The sequence below is a fragment of the Haemorhous mexicanus genome, chromosome Z (genome assembly GCF_027477595.1).
Source record: "Haemorhous mexicanus isolate bHaeMex1 chromosome Z, bHaeMex1.pri, whole genome shotgun sequence".
In the NCBI taxonomy this organism is placed as follows: Eukaryota; Metazoa; Chordata; class Aves; order Passeriformes; family Fringillidae; genus Haemorhous; species Haemorhous mexicanus.
In genome coordinates, this window is record NC_082381.1 from 32,941,463 (window position 1) to 32,953,856 (window position 12,394).

Genomic DNA, 12,394 nt, shown 5'->3' on the forward strand with positions numbered 1-12,394 from the left:
GTTTTACTTCTCTTTTTTGTCATTTTTATATGCTTGTAATTGTAGTTTACTTTCATAATACCTTCTACTTCTGAAATTGTCGCAAGATTGCAGACTTGCTAATTGATTTCTGTATGTTGTGGTGAAAATAGTGACTGTGCTCTGAATGTGACTACTGAATCAGATGTGAACCTCCAAAATGAAACAATTCGTTTAATCTAATTGACAGAATAAAATGCCAAGTTCACAGTGTTCATCTCAGTAGACTGATGTAATTGCTGGCATTTGACTTGCATACCTCTTGAAATATTAAATTAGTTTATAAACGTGGCAGAAAAGAGTGGCCTATACTTGCCAAATAAAGTTTGGGTATTTTACAAAAGCTCAAACAATTAGCCATGTTGTGTTCTTTTTGGGCAGTTGTTTTATTCATTTTGTTTTGTTATTAAAGCATGAATAAGTAGTCTTTCCCTCAGCTGCTTGTTCTGCTTTTAGAAGAGGTTATGCAGCATAGAAGAATGAGGGTATTTAACTTGAGGAAGGTAACCATTTGTGCAAAACTGTGTTTATAAGAATATGGTGTTGTTTGGTTAGATGTGTATTTTTGTAACTTTAATTTTCCAGAAAACAACAAACCCAGAAAACTATAAAATTTTGTATTGTGAAACTTACTAGATGAAAATTCACAGGTTGACACTGAATTTCACTTGGATCTAAACTGAGACAGCAGTACTGTAGACATTTGGTAATGTTTAAAACTGGTGCCAGCAAAAACCTGACACCAGTATAGTTTACAAAAAGAACAATTGCTAGACAAGTTCCCCTTGAAGTACATTCTTAAATTCCCAATGATTAACTGTGATTTTGGAGGGGTTTTTTGGGGTTTTTTTTTTGACAGGTTAGGAATAGTTAATTTGCATCAAAATCAATTGTCCTTTGTTCATCTAAAGTAAGGTGATTCCTAAGCTTCTGATTTTTTTGGGAAGTTGTATTCTGGTAATGTCCTCTAGTGATGTCTTTGGTTTTGGTATTTTAAAATATGAATTAAATTTTACCATTTTTTTCTTAATCTGTTTTGTAGTATTTCTCTCCCAAGTTGTTATTAACCCAACAAGATTGAAAATTAATGATTTCAAGAATTTTTTTTTTATTTTTTATTTTGAGATGTCATATTAAAATCAGAGACCAGTTAAAGCAACACAAAATTCAATACAGCTTTTGAAAATTTTAGGTAGTAGAGAAAACATGCAAAGTTATTAAAAATACATTAAATGTCCATACATCAGGAAAATTAAAAACTGTAGAACCACTTCTTCTTACACTTTTCTTCCTCTTTGTAATACAGATCTTAGATAAGTTATTAATTAAAAACTCTGTCATTACTTTTGAACATCATAATAAACTTAAACCCAAGTGATACAGGGAAATATATTTAAATTATAGTTAATTAACCTGTCTCTCCAATTGGAGAGAAAATGTCTTCATTTCTACTGGATAAAGCTTCTGTTTTCAGTATATGGTGATACAGAACCAAGTCATCCAGTCAGGTCACTGGCAAAAGCTGTGTTGGCTATACTGGTGAAACAAATTTTAAAAATTGCTGGAATATTTTTCTTACTGTGCTCTTGCTTTGCTGTAGTTGTCTGTCCTTTATGACGCAGGTATGTACAGTAAAACTTGACTTCCACAGAAAGCTACATTTCTACTTTTTTTTTTTTCGTTTGGACATTTATCAGACTTGCTGCATTGACTGTAAGCTTAGCAAAGGCAAACTTTTGAAGTTATTTATTAAAAGAATATGTTGTTTCTGAATATGTGCAAACTTCTGAAATGGTATTTATTCAAGTACTATTAGATTTCCATTTGAGATCTGTTAGTATATATATATGTCTTTGATAGTGAGAAGTTTCCACAACATGCAGAGCATTGCTAGTTGGAAAGACATTCCCACCCCAACTGTAATGTGGTACCTAATTTTCTTGGAATAAAGAGTACATTAGTAATATGCTGATTTGTTTTGTTTTTATTAATTTTGAGTGCACATGTGCCTCAACAGACAGTCTTTACTTCGTCGCTATATTACGTTACTTTAGATAAGAAGGTCTTCCCAAACACATGCACCCCACAGTGGTTACTATCTTTTATGGTCTCTTACCACACAGTAGAGTCCTGTGTTTTTTAAGGAGATTTACGTGATAGTACCACTTAGATTTTGTGTTCTTTTGTAATTTGAAAAGCAAGACTTTATGCCAGTGAATCACCAAAGAAATCCTGAATATAGCTCCCAAAAATAGATTCCTTTATTTTTTTATACTGAAAGGTGTAGGCTCTGGCATAAATGTGCTCAAACATTGAAAATCCTAAATGTTGTCTTGCCAGGAGGAATGGCAAGTCAAACAGAATGAGGCAGAGAGATCTTTAACCTTAGTATGGGTAAACTAGGTATACCTTGTCATTTATTTATTTTCCTAAGAGCTTTTGTAGATGTTTCTGTCTTTTTCAAGTTTTAAAAATAAATGGGTCTAATGGCATTTTATTTAAATCCAGCATTAACTGTTTCTTAGTAGGCACAGCAAGGCCCTTCCCTATGTTGTATGAGTGCATTGTGGTAACAGAGGGGAGCTGAAGTGCTGAAGTTCCCCAGTACATTCCATGCCCTGAGCCCCAAGTGTGGTTCAGCCATGAACTCCAAGAACAAGTCCCCATTTCAGCTTCATGGGCCAGTGAGTCAGCTGATGTTTTCAGGATGGGTGAGTGCAGGTTTTTTCCCAATGTCAGTTAAAAAAAGGAACTAGCAGGAAAGTTTTTAGCATGGAGATGCATAGGTATTTACTAGATTCATGAAGGATTATAGTATTCTCTACCAGTGAGTTGGCAGTCTTCATAATTTTCTGGACATCAGTCAGCTTCAGACCTGTGACAGAGATGGCCCTAACAGCACCATCCTGGACTTTCTGTCAAATCAATTTACATCTCATGAGACTGTTACTGGCTGCCACTGAATTCTCACCTGTGGATTGAAAACCTCAGTCCTTCTCATCAGGAAACTCCTGGTAAATGTGTTGTGCTTTCATATCCAGAGATGTTGCCCGCTGCAAAAGGAGGCAATGGTAGGTCTTTTTAGAATTGCTTTAGAAATGCAAAGAATACAACATCTTAATGATTATCCAGTCTGTTTCTTTGCACCAAGTAAAATAAATCGAGCAATTGCACCATTTGGGCATTCTCACGTTGTCTTTCAGCTGGAAGGATAATTTTTTACTGAGAACTGTCACAGTCAGCGAAGCAGGAAATCATTAAAACAAAAGTGAGTTCTCAGGTGAAAAATGCTTTACTGTAGAATCTGCAGTTGCAAACAAGTAGCAAGTACAGTGTTCTGAGTTTACCTATCATTGGAGTACAGTTAGAGAAATTTGGGACGAATCAGCAGGCCTCGCTGGAAGGATTTTATGGAATTTACAGGTAGTGGATAAAGATGAGTGACCTGGATTGCCTGGATTCCATTGAGGAAAAAACTAAAGCCAAATGGAAGATGAAATTTCCAGGGCTAAGGCTACAGTCTCTTTGTCTAGGATCAGACTTCTCTTCTTCTATGTGATATTACCAAGAAAGATACTGCCTCCCATTTTATTCCTGTTTTAAAAGTTGTAGTTAAAAAATGAGAGCAAATACTAAAGATGCTTAGAGTCCTTACATATCTTTAAACTTTTGTTCTGTAGATGAAGTTCAGGATATCTAATTACTCAGAAGAGAGCTTGAGAGGTGTTTTACTAATAGTTTATAAACACTGGCAGTAAGTCAGGCATTTGCTTGAAATTGCTTAGCTTTGTCTGTGATAAAATTACTTAGAGACATAGGGATTTTAAAATAAAGGAGGTAAGTCAGTGTAGCACTGATTTGTTTAATAAACTTGCTAATAAGCTTAAGCCACACTTAACTAGACAATAACTAGACAATATAAATAGTTATATTTTACTTACCAGATCAATTTTTTTTTCATTCTGTTTATTAATTTTATCCAAATTCTTATTATGGTAGTACTTTTCATCTTGGGTACATCTAGTAAAATGGGGACTTAAGGAGATAAAGGTTTGGGATTTATTTATTTCCTTTTTTTGTATAGGCAGAGTGCCATTTACTTTGGTGTGGTGGTCCACTAATGTGACTTAGAATGGAAATTCTTGTGTGTGTATTTAGGTCACAGCTACTGACAAGGGATTTGGATTTATAAACTGCTAGTGAAAGAAGGTATTCTTTTTCTTCATAATCAGTTTGATAATAATCAGTTACAGCATTGCATTTCTGGAAAACATGCCTTTGTAACTTAAAAAAATTTGTGCTTTTATAATGGATTTAGTTTCTTTTTGGAAGCTGGATAAGCTTTCAGATGAGACATGGCTGATTTATTTCTCTACTTTGAAGATATCCCATATTTGTGTATTTTCACAATGGTAATACTTACCCATAAGTCTTAAGACTACTTTTGTTCTGAATTACTAAAATACTGAACTTCTGAAGACTTTGGGGAGCAAATTGGTTATGAAAAGAAGACATATAGGACTTAAATTGTAGGGGAAAAAAGCTAGAGACTTGTTTAGAATTTTTTCTCTTATACCTACTCCTCTCTTAGCAACCAAGAAAAATGATAGAAAGTAGCTAAATCAGACTAAATGATTATGTTTTAAAAGCTGAAAGTGTATTAAATGGGTAGCAAACTATAGCTGAGATTTCACCAGAAATATGACTTTTGGTAAGCGTGTTCTGTTTCTGTTTCTATATACCTTGATTCAATTACTTACTTTTTGTAGGATTTTTAGCATTTTATGATTAAAATTGTCTTTTCATGTGGAAGGGTTTAAAACTTTCACAGCTAAAAAAATGTGAAAAAATAATGATGAGAAGTAATGGATTTTATTATAAAAGTAAACAAAAAATATTAGTCAAAACAAAATTGAAATTGTGTCTTTTTAATAGTCTGAGGACTCTTAAATTGCTTCCACAGGGCACTGGCAGCCCAGGGTTTTTTCCTGAGTCATCTAAAACTGCCTGAGACAGCATAGCTGGGAATACATTTTGTGTGAAAAATCTTGCATTTCTGAGATGTGTTGAAGCCTCGTTTGACAGTAATTTTTTTTTGGTTTTGCTGTCTTCCGGAGGCTATTCAATAAATTACATTTCCATGCCTTTTAGGTTAGAACCTCTATCTTTCTCAGTATCACTTGGATAAAGTGTCGTCTGAGCAGCCACAATCAATATAATCATGAAATCTTATTTTCACGTACCATTTACACTTTACATACTTCTCTTCAATATAGTCTTGTCTTTCTGTGTAAGACAATTATAGTTTATTAAAAAAAAGAAAAACTCCCAATATTTCTGTTCTAAGTTTCTATAAGTACGTGGGGTGAGCTCGCTGCCTCCTGTACTCTGTTCAGAGGTGATTGCCTGCCCCACAACCTACCCCTTCCTGTACCCTAGTGCTGTCTTTTCCCAGCCCAGGCCAGCCTTTGCCCACCCATAGTTACTTTTTCCATAAATTTGATGTTTCACTGTAACTGTAACAATGTTGGCTTCATGTGCCATTCATTTACCTTAGTACCTTGCAAGATGTCTGCCCTGAAGTCTGCCCTGTATTCCACCTTTCCATGTCTGGTTTTTGTGTAACTCTGCCGTGATGGTCTGTACAGCCACTCTGCAGCTTCTTGCATTGTCTGTCACATCCAGCAGTTTTCATACGTTCAGTAGTTTTTCACACCCTGTTTATTCATCTTAATCTCAGGCCAAGGCCTGGTCATCTGCCTGCAGCCAGGATCCAGCTGGCTGACAGGTCAGTTATCCTGACAATGCTCCACTGCCCACTGGAGCAGCTGCCTGGGTACTGTATGACTGGAGAAGGAGCAGTCCCCATGCTGTTGGAGAAATTGAGTCAGGCTGGTCCTACTGCTGCCATGCCTTTGTCACCTCTTCCCAGTGTCATCTTGACTTTTTTTTCTTTTGTTACCTGTTTGTAATTTCACCTCTTTGCCCCCTGCCTGCAAGTGCTGTTAGGACTAGGTGCCAGCTGCTGAGGGTGTGGGGCAAGCAGCAGTAATCAGGGCAGGAGTGTAGGTGCCCCAAGCCTGTGGTGTCAGCAGCAGTGGGTGGGGGTCTCAGCTCCAGCCACAGGGGCAGTAGCAGCATATGCTCTGTCTGGGAGGACAGGCAGTCTGTGTCCTTCATGCATCTGCAGGTGAGACTGGGGTGAGTCGTGCTGGGGTGAGTGAGGCTCTTGGCACATCTGGACTGGGCTGCTGGTCACAGCCTGTGTGCCCGTGCTACTGCTGATGGGACAGGCAGACTGTCTAATATTCATGTGCTTGTCTCTCCACACTCTCTGGCATGTGCAGTTCACTAGCAAACCTCAAATGGGAGTAGCAGTGTGTGGGAGAGGGACTTTTTACAAGAGCATGTAGTGATAAGACATGGGGTAATAGCTTTAGACTGAGATGGGTTAGGGTTGGATATTAAGAAATTCCTTACTGTTTGGGTGGGGAGGTGCTGACACATGTTACCCAAGGCTGTGGATGCCCCATCCCTGGGAATGTTCAAGGCCAGGTTGCGCAGGACCCTTAGCAACCTTGTCTAGTGGAAGGGTGCCCATGATGGGGGTTGGAACTAGAGGATCTTTAAGGCCCCTTCTAACCATTCTGTGGTTCCGTGATCTGGGAAGGGGTATCAGGGGTATCAGGTATCTTGCTGGTGCCTGTAAGGTGAATGTGTGTATCTACCTGCTGGTGACTTGCCACCAGCCAGCAAATGAGAGGCCCGTGAGAGGGGCACAAGGGCTATGGCTCAGGCTGAGGGGTGTTTGATGGACAGAAGGATATGCTGTGCTGATACTGAGGGATCCACAAGTCCTCATGTGTTTGTGCATTTTGAGGGGCTGGGAGGTGGCATGCTCTCAGTAGTGAACTTTCAGTCCTGATCAGAAAAGAAGGAAGAGGTCTTGGCTTGCTCTGCTGAAGTTCATGTAAGTCTTGAGAGTGCTACATACTGCAAAACTGAGCTTCACTATTGGTTGAACCTGTCAATAAGAAAGCAAGTGCTACATCTGTGGACCTGGGACAGATACCTCCAGATCTCTGGACTCATTGGGCTGGGCTGCAGCATCAGGGCAGGAGGAATCTCTGGACTGGCCTCAGAGGTGCTGTAGGGGGCATCCATTATAACATCCCTTAGCACAATTGGAAAGAGGGTTCCATAATGGATATTCAATACTAAGATTTTCCTTGTGAGTCAGGTGCATCTCAAAGTTGAGAAAACAGTACTGAGAAAAATACCACTATTTCCTTTTTCTGTTTTATTGATGGTGCTGACCATTAATAGAGACAGAATAAACATGTATTTATTACAGTAACTTGATTCATGTGACTGTGTTTACAATACCAAACAATATTCTTCTATGGAAGAATATTTAAGTCAAAAATGCTTAGTTTGCCTTAGGCGTAGGAGAACTGAAGGAGATTATTTATAAAGTTGAGGATTTGAGCCTGAACGGAAGGTTCTTGGCCTCATTTTGTATCCTCATCATTTTAGTGTGGCTTTAATGACTTCACATTCCAAAGTGTAATTAATTCTCCAGTATTATTCATGATTCTGCAGTGTCTTGGGAATTCTGCAGTATTGTCATATCAAAATTAAACTTCTGACACTCTCATGGAGGGATCACTGACGTTTGTCTGCCTCTGCCCTGAACCTTGTTGCAACATTTAAATCCTAAGAAAACAGGAAATAAGCAGTTTTATTTGGGATAAAGATCATAGGAATTATCTTTTTTTGTGTTTTTGTTCCTTTTTTATAAACCAACAGCTTGATTTAATGAATAATATTGAATTACAGAGCTTCATTCGTAACTCCTAACCTCCTATGTGACAGTAAGCATGTCACTTAACCAACGTGTCCTACTTTCACCATCTGTGAAACACTTTGGAAAGTCATGGAAAACTGAATCATAGGTCTTTTCCATCTCTGTTAGGTCATCCAACTGTTCATCTGCCAGTAGAAGATTGTTTCCTACATCCACCAGTGTTTTTCCAGTGTGGATCCTGTCCTCTAAGTGATTTGGCTTCCTCTAGTACCTTTGGAAGATGATTTTGCAGAGTTCTAGATCTCATTGTCAGGAAGCTCTTCTGACATTCACAAAAAGATATTTTTGTTGTTGTTGTTAATGTAACTGAGTTCTGTTACTTTTTTCCCATTAGTAGATAATTGTTTACAGTTTTAAGTCATATGCAATTCATGATAAATAAATAGATAAATTGCAAGTGTCTGTAAAGTATCTTACCTAGACAGTATAGAGAAGAAAAACATAAGATTTTGAGATGCAAGGTAATACCTTTTATAAGACGGTAAGCTACTCAGTTTTTCCTGAAATTATGTCTAAGGAAGTGTACAGACTGCTCCAGATTTACAACAGAAAAGGGATAGAATATGGAACTTAACAGTGGAGTTAAAATGAAGGTATTGGAATAGGTTTCAAGAATGCTTAAGCAGGGAAAGAAAGAAATTAACAAATACAGTATAGTTGTTGAACATGAAAGCGATCAGAAGAACTAAATTACTTTGTAGAGAATTTTAACTTTTCAAAATGTGTGGATGTTATTGGGGTCTGGCATAAGAATAGCTAAACTGCTTTTTAATGGCTGTCTGGGAGACAACTGGTATGTAACATGACTTTTTGTTGCACTGCCCTAGGAAGAAAATAATGTTAAATTAATTCATTTGATGAGGTTAATAGAGCATTTTGTAATACAACCTACATAAAGCATATGTCTTAAAATAGCAAAAAATCTGTCATGGGGGCATGTTTCATAAAATATTCAGCTTTTAACAAAATCCACTTGTCCAGGATTTTCATTCCTCTATTTCAGCTGCCAATGCAAATGCTTAAGTCCAGGAATGCAAACTGCATGTTCAGTCAGTCTCTTTAGAAAAAAGATAGTATTTTTTTCATCTTAGCTTAATTTTAATTGTCTTTAACTTATATATTCATGTACATTGATAAGATGTAACTTCATCAGAAGAGAAGTCAGGATTTAGGCCTTCCAAAGTTTATTTGTAGTACAACAATATGGACAATTGAAATATTTCTGCGAATAAAACCACCCATTCTACATACTTTGCTTTTGAAAAATCCCTTTTGCCTTCAGCACTAGTATATACAGTCAGATTAGGTATAAGGTAGTGTTTTGAAAAGGCCAGTCAGTATAAATGTAGTGTTTACCTACACACCAAAAAAATTTGCCACATAATGAACTGGTTTTCTTCCTTTAAGAGATTAGGGAGGTGCTATGATTAGAATGTTTATAAGGAAGGTGAACCTTTGAAAGACTTCATATAGTCTGATCATAAGAAGAATAAACTTATCTTTCATCTACAGGAAATAAAACCAGATGAAGTTACCAGACTTGCTCTTAGGACAGAAGTTAATTTTGAAAGTGTCTGCAAAAAGGTAAGACTTGCTAGTTTTTGTTTTCCTTCCCCTGCTTCTCTGAGTGTGAAAAGGTGCAAGTACATGGATTTGACACAATGTGTTCTGTTTGTTTTGTTGTATCTTCGTTGTAGATCTTCTGTTTCTGAGGAGGTTTATCCATTGGGACATATCTACAGAAAAATGAATAGCTATCTAGTATGAATTGTCATTAGCTGGGTGGGCTAGTCCGTAGTAATTAGAACAGAATACCAGGAAGCATAGTAGTTATTTCTTAGTCTTTATAAATAGATTTGTTCTGTTTTTATAGCATATATACATGAAATAGTATAAAGTCAATTAGTATAAGTTCATTTTCAATTAGTATAAATAATCCTAAATAAGCTTTCAGCAACAGTTGGGAAAAGGTTCTCAGTACTTTTAAATGCAGAGAGAAATTTCCATGTGTAAACAAAACAGGACAAACATTAGCTTGAAATAAAAGTGGAATTCTAACACCCCTGTGGCTCATTCGTTTCAATGTAATGTTCCTCTTGAAGCCTGCTGACGGTACAGTATCAAATATTGACAGCCTAGCTAGGGATGTCACAAGAGATTAAATGAAGACACAGAAGATACTCAAGTATCTTCGAGTAGTGGGAAGTGTGAAGATATTCGTTGAAATAAGCAGCTGAGGCTGAGAGCAGCCCTCTTTCAAAGAGCATGTTACATTTTTGATGCGAGAAAGCAATTCTGAGTTTAAAAATGTCGATGCATGAAGTTTTATGGGTTTTTTCCACTTTATCCTTAATTCCTATGGGTGGCCCACTGAGGAAGGCTGAAATTTCAAATGTTTGTTGTACACAGGGTAAGTTTTAATGTAGAATTGGGTCATTTACTCCTGTAATGGCATCATTAATTTGTAATATAACTCTGCTGTTGCATATTGCAGTCGTGTAATGTAGTTCAGTTATTAGCATAGTGTGCAGCAAGTTTTTCAATGTTTTATGTCAGCAAAATCAAGTTAATAGGAAAATATCATAGGAATTCGGTGTTCCTGGAGAAGTGTTTGGGTAGAAGCATCTTAACTGTTTTTCCTTCTTTTAATGATAGAAGAGAGTAAGGAAAAGGTCACAGATACAGTGGCATAAAGCTAAAAAGCATTCTTCTTTTAAATTTGTTTGACCAGGATTTTCCAGTGTGAAGACGAGGCAGTCAGAAACTGGTTACTCTGATATTAGAATCAGGGCAAACACAAAGATTTTGAATGTGTGAGGACACATAGAGAGGGATTTCGTTCTTGAAGAGGGATGCTAAATTCAGTGACATTTTGTCACTTAACCATAGGAAATTCTTCTGCCAAGATTTCAAATTCTTCAGGCTTATGCTGATTTCATAAAGTGAAGGAGCACCAAAATGAAATTATTGATGCTATTTTTTAAAGGAGTTTGTAGGTTCACAGTTGGAATTTTATTTTCTAAGGTGGCAATTTTATTGAATGCTAAAGGAATTTAATTAATCTTATTTTCTATATTTTTTATATATTCATAAATTCATTATTTTTATATATTCGTATTCATGACTGATGGTGTGCTTCTCATATTTATTTAAAGTCTTAAAATAGGCTTTAATTTAGCTTTAATTATTGAAAATGTATACTGCATGGAGTTGTTTCAGGGTTTTGATCTGTGGTTTTTTCTGTTACTTTCTGCTGGTGTCCCTGTTTTTCCAGGGAATGGAAGTCTGTTAATCTCACAGTTTTTAGTGGATGGAACTTACATTTCAAATAAAGCTGATGAAAAGATGCTCATCCTATTTTAAATCCGTAGAGGGTTTTAACCTCATTGCAGTAGAAGAATATTTACAATATATATCATAATTGACCATAACATATCTCCAACTAAAGAAGACATCCCTTCTGTGCTTAAACAGAAGCTAATTCTCCAGTATTTTATTTCTTATTTTCCCACAATTAGTCATTAAACATACAGTTAAAAAAATTTTGATTCTCTATCCTTAGCAATATTCTGTAGTCTCATGAAATACAGACCACACTGTTTACCTTTTCATTAACTTGAGTTTCAAAATATTTGAAGGAAAACATCCTGTGGCTGTTTTCATTTTCAGAATGGGTTTGTTTTCATTGACAAAAGGCAATCTGCTTTTAATTCACTGTGGAATGCTGAATATTAGTTTTGCATAGTGGTCATGTAGTCAAGATATTTTTTTAATTGCTTCTGCTCACTGAGCTTTTATGTTCCATTACTGTTTCCCAAACTTTTTCAGAATAAGTTAAGCATACTTTTCTGTTTAAAAAGAGTTTGCGTACATTTCCATCAAGTACAATGAAATTGTGCTAAGTGTTTAGCAGGTGGCAGTTTACTGGGACTTCACATGATTTAGATTTTAATATGGCTGTATTGATAAACAGATCAGATTTATCACGTTGCAGGGGGTGTTGGCAAGAGTCACCAGTCCCATGACACAAGACTTTTTATAAAAGCATTATAAGAAGCAGCTGATGAACAATTCTTTGTGTATGTCTGCTGAAGTATCTTTAATCAATTTGAATATTGCTGCAGCTAGCACCATTGTTACCAACAGGTGATAAATCCTATTGTAAAAATTGTAATTAATGTTACCATACAACTTTGATTAGGCTTTATATTGTTGGTTCTAACAGGTCCTGTATTTTGTAGGTTTTCTCCAAGTCCTTGTGCACTTTTTGTACCAAGTTGTGCATTGTCTGTCGCAAATATATTTGACAGACATTAGTAAATTAGAAAAGCATGTCATAGAGCTCATATTTTAAACCCACATTTGCAGCTGTGGTGGCATTTTGAACTGTTGCACACAGCATATATTCCTGCAGTGTATTGGTGGCTTGATCATCAGTGTTGTGCTCCAGGGCACTGAAGTTATGTAATGTTGTTCATTACAAGCAGAAAACTGAATTGAGCACTGGCA

General features: G+C 36.5%; 1 protein-coding gene across 1 annotated transcript in view; it reads left to right on the forward strand.

Moving 5' to 3' along the window:
* The window catches only part of SRFBP1 (serum response factor binding protein 1), a 67,269-nt gene that overhangs the window by 34,636 nt on the left and 20,239 nt on the right, over positions 1 to 12,394 (forward strand). Inside the window, exon 4 of the mRNA XM_059873798.1 lies at positions 9,398 to 9,469. Coding sequence (XP_059729781.1) covers positions 9,398 to 9,469 — 72 coding nt within the window. The remainder of the gene's footprint in view (positions 1 to 9,397; positions 9,470 to 12,394) is intronic.